The sequence below is a fragment of the Pterocles gutturalis genome, unplaced genomic scaffold (assembly GCF_000699245.1).
Source record: "Pterocles gutturalis isolate BGI_N339 unplaced genomic scaffold, ASM69924v1 scaffold36965, whole genome shotgun sequence".
Classification (NCBI taxonomy): Eukaryota; Metazoa; Chordata; class Aves; order Pterocliformes; family Pteroclidae; genus Pterocles; species Pterocles gutturalis.
The window spans coordinates 21903-31796 of NW_010139500.1; the positions used below are offsets into that span (position 1 = coordinate 21903).

At 38.5% G+C, this 9894-nt stretch overlaps 1 protein-coding gene across 1 annotated transcript in view; it reads left to right on the forward strand.

The window, feature by feature from the left end:
* Positions 1 to 2822: 2822 nt before the first annotated feature.
* Positions 2823 to 9894, forward strand: part of PITPNC1 (phosphatidylinositol transfer protein, cytoplasmic 1) — a 43929-nt gene continuing 36857 nt past the window's right edge. Inside the window, exons 1-3 of the mRNA XM_010083353.1 lie at positions 2823 to 2967; positions 6796 to 6884; positions 7332 to 7339. Of these exons, the coding sequence (XP_010081655.1) occupies positions 2840 to 2967; positions 6796 to 6884; positions 7332 to 7339 (225 nt within the window). The 5' untranslated portion in view covers positions 2823 to 2839. The remainder of the gene's footprint in view (positions 2968 to 6795; positions 6885 to 7331; positions 7340 to 9894) is intronic.

A 9894-nucleotide genomic window follows, 5' to 3' on the forward strand; every position in this document is an offset into this window, starting at 1 on the left:
ATTTCTACTTGACAACACCGATCATCATCTGAAGAGTGCAGTGGGTGTGCAGCGCAGCCACTTTTAACTGCATACTCAGACTGATTTACAGCCTTTGTGATGTGATATTTTGCTGGCATTTTATGGTATTGCGGGTCCATGAAAGAACAACAAGCTCTGTTAGCAAAACACATGGTGGTGTTACAGGTGGATATCTCTGATTCATGATGCTGGAGCAAAGGAATGCTTTAATACAACCCAATTGTTAGTTGTCAGCATGAACGTACATTTGTCTTGATGGTTCTGAGCCAATATTTCCAGCAGAAACTGAGAGATCTGTATTTGACCATTAAAACTGAGAGCAAAATTACAGAGGATTACGTGGAAGTAGGAAATCAAAGCATGCAGTGGTACGTGTAATCATGAAATACTTTCCAGAGATGTCCATGGCAACCAAAAGTCATAACTTTATGGGATGACAAAAATCTCAGTAGAGATCTCAATAGAAATATTGGCTTTACGGCAAATTACAATTCCTCTGCCCTCTCGCCTAACCTTTTCATGTTCCACAGGATATAAATTACTGCTCTCTGTCTTTCCACTAGAAGATAAGCACCTTATCACCTCTCCTCTTTTTCTGACATCCTTATCACTCCACAGGCAGTAAGCATCTTTACTCTCAGGGGGTCTAATTGATACATATCTAATTAAAGGTGAAACATCTTTTTCTCAACTTGCGTTCAACTTTGAAGTATGTTGCTTTGATTTCAGACCTGAAGAACAGCTTCATGTGCCTGAAAGTTATCCTTTTTCCAACTGCACTAGTTGATCAAATAAAATGTACTACCTCTGTCCACAGACTTCGCCTTGCCTGTGTACCAGTGTATTCATTTATTGTTAGTGGAAAAGGGAAGGCAGTTTTTCAGGGAACTAGTTAAAAAGTATGGATGAGGACCGGGGCTCTTCAGAGCCTTGAGGGTTAGGATATTAGCAAGAAAAAAAATTTTAGGTTTTATCTCTTAGATGAGGACATTTTGTGTGAAAGAGGTACCAGAGAAAGCTGAATATGTACTATAAGGAATGATCATTCTAATGAAAAAAAAAAGTGCACCATCAATTCTCACCAATTAAAAGCAGGAAGGAGAGGAAGAAACGTTATGTGCATAACACAGAAATTTCCAGACACCTCTAAGTTGCAGAGCCAGGTACCTACACAGAGATTTACTGATTTTTTTAAAATATTACATCTCAGTGATCCTATTTCGTATGGTTTTGTTTGGTAAGTCTGTCTTATTGGCAGTTGTTAATAAGGTCTGTGATGGTTTGGGGTTTTTTTCCCAGCTAATTGCTCTTTTGATTTGGGCTTTTGGGGCTTTTTAAACGTGATAGGATTGCTGTTTCTAATATGCAATAACCACAAGAATCTCAGAGAGTTTTCTGAGGTCAGACTGTCACTATGCTTTTGTTTGCTTGTGCTGAGCTAGTACTTGGCAGCTTGTGTGGTAGCTCAGCCATTCTCTAAATTAACAGGTTGTTCTTTGTATTTGAAGTGATTGATGTGATTGAAGTGATTAGCATGTATGTGCCTAAATAAATTATTCTTGGGGAGAGAGGGATCCAAATGGAGAAAACTGGATAGGTCCAAAGACGGTTTGTTGTAAGAATCACAGAATCACAGAATCACAGAATGTTAGAGATTGGAAGGGACCTCGAAAGATCATCCAGTCCAATCCCCCTGCCGGAGCAGGACACCTAGATCAGATCCCACAGGAACGCATCCAGGCGGGCTTTGAATGTCTCCAGAGAAGGAGACTCCACACCCTCTCTGGGCAGCCTGTTCCAGTGCTCTGTCACCCTCACTGTAAAGAAGTTTTTCCTCATATTCAAGTGGAACCTCCTATGTTCCAGCTTGAACCCATTGCCCCTTGTCCTATCACTAGATGTCACAGAGAAGAGCCTGGCTCCATCCTCCTGACACTCACCCTTCACGTATTTATAAACATTAATAAGAACTATGATATGTTCACGAATGTGGAAAGGACTTAAACCAGAATAAAATCTCAGACCAGAAAATGTATGGGAAAGTACAATTTTACTCTAAAGTCTTTGCTAATGAAGGTTCAGGGATATATGTTTTGTTAATGCTTCTCTGGAGGCAAACGCCCTGGTGTAGATGCAGACACATTGAAAAAAAATCAGTTGCCGGTACAACAATTTGTTTGTGATAGCAACGTGATAGCAACATGATAGCAACGCTGGGTCAACCCTCCTGGATTCTGGCTTCCTAATTAACTCAAGAGCCTATTGAGAAAGAATCATTTAAGTGCTTAAATTAATAATATTGCCAAATCACTCATCTCAAACTTCTTTTTCAAAAGACTTAGTGTCTACATCTGTTTTTTCGTTAGAGCTGGTGCTTCTGTTTCTGAATCTCTTTACACGGCTTCATTATGTGGCATCCTGTTGGCACGACAGGAGGATCCTGTGTCCACTGAATTTTTAGTGTTCACCTGCTGGTTAAAATCCCTTTGCACATCAGCACGTGGAAGCAGTAGATTAATTGTTTATTTATTCTTAACTTATATATTTACAAATGCAGTCTATTAACTGCTCTGATTCTTTACATCTGTATACACATTTTTTCCACAAGTGATGGCCTGCACTTAAAAAGGTAATGGGAGGACCCCGACTTGTAGGTCTAAATAAGCTGCAAAATACTGGCTTTCACCCTTGAACTACCTTGTATTTGCACATACTGCTATCTCATTGTATGCCGTTGACTTTTGAACACACCTGTACTAGATAAAGCTAAAACATTGTTCTTGGTTTTGTTTTGCAGTACAGAATTGGACAGCTGTACATGATCAGCAAGCACAGCCATGAGCAGAGTGACCGAGGTGAAGGTGTGGAAGTGGTGCAGAATGAACCCTATGAAGATCCAAACCATGGCAATGGTCAGCTAACAGAAAAACGGGTCTATCTCAACAGGCAAGTGCAGTAAAATGGTTTCTCTCAGCAAGGGCTGTAATAAAGGAATATCCCTTCTAGGCAATAGCCTTTCTGTTTCAAGTACAACATGTTCCCATGAATATATGTTGCTTCCTACTAGCCGCAGGAAGAAATAGAAAGATTAGTTGTAATTTCTTCTGGAGTATCTTTTCTGAGAGAAAGAATGATAACTTAAAGTTAAGGATGTACTGAAAATCAGAACAATTCGAGGTTTTTTTACACTTAACTGTTTGTCATTCTATTTTCCAAAATTATGGAGGGAGGGGGAAAAGAAACAAACAAACGAACAAAAAACTAAAAAGCTAAACCAACAATCACCTCACCTTCAATAAACCCCCAAAACAAACCACTAAAATGATTTAAGAGTTTCTCACTTCATGATAATGAAAGCCAGCACCCCATTTTTGTTGAGAAAAGATTTGCCTCAGCAAGGTTAATTGACATTATGAGTTACCATTAGGTTGTACAATGATGACCTTCTGTACCAAAATAATAGGCTTAAAGACATGATGGAAAAAATTCATTTTGTTTCCCAAAAGTTCCACCATTTCTTAAAGTGAAATATTTCTCTTCCTATGGTGAAGTTATACAGAGGGTCAATGCCTCCACACTCAAAGGCTGGAGATGTTTTAAAATATATGTATTTGTGTGTGTCCTATGAAATATATTGCTCAATCTGTTCCCGTTTTTACTACTGCTGATCTAATTGAATATCGCTGCTTTTCTGATGTTCTTCTATTCTCCTGAGCCTGTTTCGTTTTATTAAACTTATGCTCCAGCATCTCATGGCTGGGGCATAGGAACACTATAGCTATTGCTTCTACGTTGCAAGTTACTCCTTCACTGCCATCCTGACATATCTAACCTTAACTCGGGCTAAACTAAATCACCAGTAATGTTGCACGCACACACACACATGAGTCCAATAATCTTGCCAACATTTAATATTACTGTGATAGTAACTGTTCTCTCACAGGCCAGATACAGGAGTTGGGAAAAATCAATAAATGTGTTCCTGTTGTAGAGCTCCCAGAAGTTTGGGGGTTTTATGTTTCTGGATATTTCTTTCCTTCAGGTTGAAAAGAGATAAGGCTTTAAGCACTGAAGAGCATATTCAGAATCACTGCTTTAGGGTAATCCAGTATAACCGCAAGGCCTGTGTCCTAGAAAGCATGTACAAGACATACTTGGGAAGCATGTGGTTTCTGGGAGCACAGGCCATGGAACATAGGATCTCTTACCCAACGATGGGTACGAACGTTGACAAAGAATATCTGTGTGCCTACAACAGATTGGGAAGTTTGCCTGAAGCTACGGTGGATATTTGAAGTCAGGCTGACTGATAATTCTGAATACTCCTTGATAACTATAACCAGATTTGCTAGTTGAATCTGGTTTTGGTGTCAATACCATACTGCAGTACTATTAAAGCTTTGTGGAAAGGATCAGCAGGTTTTCAGGCAAGTATGGATTTTGCTGGGAGGCCAGGACCTGTCTGGAAGACTTCACCCAAGGAGACATGCTGCCATACACAATGTGCTGAAAACTTCTCCTCTGCCTGCCTTCCTTGAGAAACAGGACTCCTTACACCAGCACAGATCTCTCTTATCTTTTCTTCTTCCAGAGTCTACCACCCTAATAAACTTACTGGCTTTGCTTCACTTTGTCTTGCTCTGGACTGATCTCTCCTGAAGAAAATTGAGCTTATACATTCAGTGATGGTTTCTTGGAAATATTTGTTCATTATTTTCTTATCTTTTCTTGCCTGCTAATGCTTTAATTCCTGCAGAGGGTTTTCTTGCTTGCCATGGTTTCAGCTGGAATGCCTTTAAGAAACTATTCATCCCTATGTGCTGAAAGACTGAACTTCATCCAGGGAAGGAAGGAAAAAAAAAATCCCCTTTCTTTCTCTGAGTGGACCCTTGGAATAATTCATGTGTGTCTCTGACTGTGACTTGCTGCCAACTCTGAGCATAACGTGTGTTTTGCTCGTAAAATTATTTGTTTTGGAGATGTGCTGTACCGATGAAGATAGGCAGACAGGCAAATAAACTAAAAACAGCAATAAAAAGAAGCCAACTGAGCAGCTGTATGTTTACAAAGACGTTACTGGTAAAATTTTCTAGTGTAGTGTAAGCCTTAGTTGTATTCAGAATTGTTTACTGCCTCTTCTCTCCTGCTGCAGCATTGTTTCCAGGAGCTGAAAGTCTGCACCCTCTGGTATTTATTATTTATGCATCAGAGTAAAGTTTAGCAGGGGTACAGGAGGGAGCAGAGAGATAGTCAGAAAAAGACACTGACAGGGGCTGGCAAAATAAACAAGAGATCTGATACAGTGAAGTCTATTATGCAGTATGTAAAATGCTGCTTATAGACTATACAAAGGTTTATGTAAAGAAAATAATCTGCTTTTGAGTAATGTCATCAAAGAGCAAAAGTCAGTGCACTTGACATTGAATCTTTAGATAATGTCCTAACGTTTGCTTTTTGCCTCTGGACAAATACAGTATTTATGTGTAGCGAGATCATGGTTAAATAAGCCTTAATGATCCAAACTCAGTATTTTCTTCAGAAATTCACTAATATGGAAAGTTAATTTTTTTTCTGCACACAGTTATCTAAACATAACTGTTTCAAACATTTACACTTGGAAAATTGAGGTTTGAAAGCATCTAACTTAGTTCAGTAAAGATCCATTCTTAGGCTGGGTGATCTGCTCGACACATCGCCAGACTAATGATTTTAACCAAGTCCCCGAAGTACAGTGAGTTTGTGGGCTCCAAAGGTCAGCCTTCCTTTTGGTGACTAGTACTGCATCTTCCTACTGGCAGCTCCAGTGATTCTAAGTGATGTTGTTAAGAAGGAGTTGGAAGATGAAGTCTCACGAACTTGCCTTTTTCCAGTGTATCTTTGTTCATCACTTCTTTGGTACCCTGAGTGACCAGAGTTCTGGAAATGAAACACCCAAGATCCGTGGTAAAGAAAATGCTCCCACCCTTCCATAGTATTATTTAATTACCCTTCAATGATCTTTCCATGTGCTGCATCCATGTCTTTCATTTCTTATTCTCCTGCTGTTGTACCCCTGCACTGGTAAGTTCTGTTGACAGACTGAGCTCTGAGCTGTGACATCCGTTCCATTAATTGTCTTCACTTTTGGGGTTTGCTTTTCCCATCAGCAAAATGGAATTATCACTACCTACTAGGCTCACAGGGGTGTTCTGAGTGATTTGTTAGTTTTAATAAAAAAGCTTCCTACTCAAGAGCTGGTGTTGGTAGTGAAGGGAAAATGGTGTGCTATGGGAGTTGAACATAAGGGTTTGTGTGCCAGCAGAGAACATGGAGGAAGAAGAAATAGTCTTTAAGAAGAAATAATGGAATCGGGTGGAAGTGGACCGACATCACGGATTTCCTCATGGCCTCTTGTTAGAGAGTGCCTCCCTGTGGTTAGGGACACTGTGACACACTTACACCTCGTGTGGTCTGTCCTGGAGAGTTCATCAATGACCAAAGGTTTGAGGCCATAAATTCTTGAAGTCTGCAACCTCAATTTAAATCTGATCAGAGGTTATTTCAGCAGCACCGTATTGCTCGCTCTGCGAGGGGAACGGACAGACTTGCTTTCATTTCTGCTTGGGGAGCCAGCTGAGGCAGAATGCGTAGTCAGGAGATGAAGATGCTGTTGTGAAGTCTAGGGATTGCTGCATCCTGTGAAACACCTGTCAGATGATGAGCACCTTCGGAAGTATCTTCTTTTCTGCAATACTCATAACATACTCTAATTTTATATTTTCTTTTTGTTTTCAGCAAACTTCCAAGCTGGGCTAGAGCAGTTGTTCCCAAAATATTTTATGTTACAGAGAAGGCTTGGAATTATTATCCTTATACAATCACAGGTAAGGAATAAAGCAGAAATTATTACTGACTTGTACTTTTTGGGTAGTTTACCTTATCTTCACAAGCTCCGAGTTACATGTCGAGCCACAGATACGAAGTTACTTTAACATCTCCTATTGAACTGCATATGTCTTTCCATCTTACGTTGAGTGATATCAGGAAATAAAGATTATAGACTATAGATAGGTAAAAACTGGAGTGTTGTATCTATGCAATTGCTTCCTTGCAAAGCAAACATCAGGTGCTTAGATTCTGTGCTGACTTGCACCCTTTATTGTCCCATAGACTTTAGTCAAATATAAATCAACAGATTATCTGACACAATTTTTAAAATTATTAATGTATGTTTACTGTAAGGATCTTGCATCATTGTTTTATTTCACGTTTCTTTTTTTTTTCTTTTCCCTCATCATTCTTTTTTTTACAAATGGACAATTGGAAATCAGAATACACAGTAAGTTTTTCTTCCTCTTTTTATTCTAAAAATAGAATAATTATGTGAATTATAGTAGTGGAATCCAAACTGATACCTTCTTAATATAGCTAATAAATAATGCATTCAATGGTGGAACTTTATTTTAGCTATTTATTTAAGATTTTAAGGTTAAATTTGAAATGTTTCTGTGGGGATCCTGTAAATTATTTACCTTATTTTTTATCCCTTCAAAATAATTGGTTATATTTTTAGTCACCAACTGTAACAAAGAGAAGCTTCTATAAAACAGGGCAAAGCTTTTAAGGTTCCAGTTATTACGTGGAGACATGAGAACAGGTTTTATTTTATTTATTGTTCTATTAACTTCTAAAACGCTCATCTCTGGTATAGTGTCTGGGAAACTGTACAATCTGAAGACAAAATTAAACATAATCTGGGCACAGTGCCCAGAAAAATCAACTATTCCCTCTAGCAGAGCTAAGGCAAAATATAGCAGTAAATCCTGAGAAAAATTGTTTTAAATGTACTGGCCTCAATGATATACAGTAAGTTTTCAGCAACCTTTGGAAGATGAGGAGAACATGGTGAGGAAGTTCCAGGTAAAGGGACCTTTCAGAAACTCCTGTCTTGATGTAGTTTGAACTTCTGATTGTAGATAAAACATAATCCACCTGTTCTCTTCACTCTGCAGTGCTCAAAATGTTTGTGCAGGTTTTTTTATAAACCAGTAAAGAATATGGAGAGGAAAAAGATTTTTAATGTGATAAGTGTGAAAATGAAAAAATGAAGGGATTTAAAGGCTCAGATCTGAAAGCTGGGGATTTAGAGTTGAACCTGTGGTGACCAGGTTTGAAAATCCAAAGTACCAAACTGTCCTTTTCAAGACATACTCTTTTCGGTAGGTACTTACTGCATGTTCTGCTTTGTTTCATGTTAAAATTCATTTGATTGTCAGAGGAAACCCGAATGTCCCGTAATGGACAGTAATGGGACAGATTCTCAGCTATGTTTGTCAGAATCTATCTTCAGTAGGGCCTATCACAGTTTACATTAATTAAGGGTTTACACTTCCGTAGCAGTTTTAATCTTAGGCTGGGAAGATGACATGCTGTGTTGCATTGATGTCTGTTACTTACACTCTGTAGTATATTTTTTCTTTAACTGAAAGTCAGTTTGAATTTTTTAATGTGATTTTTTTTCTTTAACTGAAAGACACAAGTAAGAATGATTAAAGGGATGTCAGCAGACAGAAATATATTTCTGAATTGGAAATGCAATACATTATCAAAACCGAAGAGCAATGCTGTACTCACAGAATTTGAATCAGGAGGCGACCTTCATCTAATCTGATGAGGAACACCTCGAATGCATTTCGGTGAAGGTCTGTAGAAGGTATACAGCTACAGAGGTATTCCAGAGCAGCAGCGAAAATGATTGCAGAGTTGAAGAGACTTGTAAAGAAAAATTAAATTGGTCTACAAATGTAGAAAGTAGGCAAAACAGTCACTAAGTGACAGTATAACTGCCTAGGGGAGCTGGGGACTAATTACTCACCATGGTGCAAGGAAACAGAACTAGAAATATTGGGATGAGATTAAGGAAACGGTGCTTCAGACAAAAATCTAAAATATATTTTAATGGAGCTGACAGACTATGAAATGATCTTCAAGGGAAATAGAGAAAGTGCCTTCGCCTCAAACTGTTGAATCTAGAACAAAAATGTTAAATATACCACTGGGAATAATTCCTATCCTTGTCTGGAATATTTCTCTAAATTTTGGTCTCCTATATTCATTAGAGAATTCTGAAAGAAAGAATAAACCCACAGGCATTGCCCAAAATATGTAAGATAGCCTGGAAACCCTTTTCTTAAAGATAGTAAGTTCCCTCCAAAGGGTCTGTGGGACATCCTAAGAATTAAATTGAGCCTCATTTCAAGGAAAACTGATTCGAAAGGCAGCCCAATAATTGGATAAATAAAGCATATTTTATCAAGTACATACTGCGATGTGGTATGTTCACATCTTACTGAACCTCATAAATTGCACTCTAAATAAAGAGCAAGGACCTTAAAAGCCCAGTAGTGTTATTTCAGCGTATGTTAATGATTTGGAAGAGGATGTGAACAACAGACTGAACCTTGCTGATAGTCTTAAGTTTTTTCAGTTGTGAAGAATGAAGGCTGTTGAGGAATTGCATTCAAGCACGTACACTAGCATCCAGAGAGTCAATGCAGAATAATTTCATCAATCTGTTTTTCCTGGGAAGTATTATGGATTTCATAAATTTAACCTTCTTAAGCACTTGAAATTAGGAAATTTTCTAAGAAAAAAAAACTCGTCAGGCATTGAAAATAATTTCCAGAATATTGGAAAATATAAAAGTGATGCTTTTGTGGTGTGTAGTATGTGAAATACTGTCATGTCAGGGGAGCACGTTAAAACATACACTGTGCTGTTCCTGGAGGAGGGCGTCATTAAAACTGCAGTACAAGAGACTTCCTATCAGGAAGATGAGACATGGATAATGTCCGAAGAAATGCTGCATCGAAGCTTGAGCTAGTCCTTGCAAGC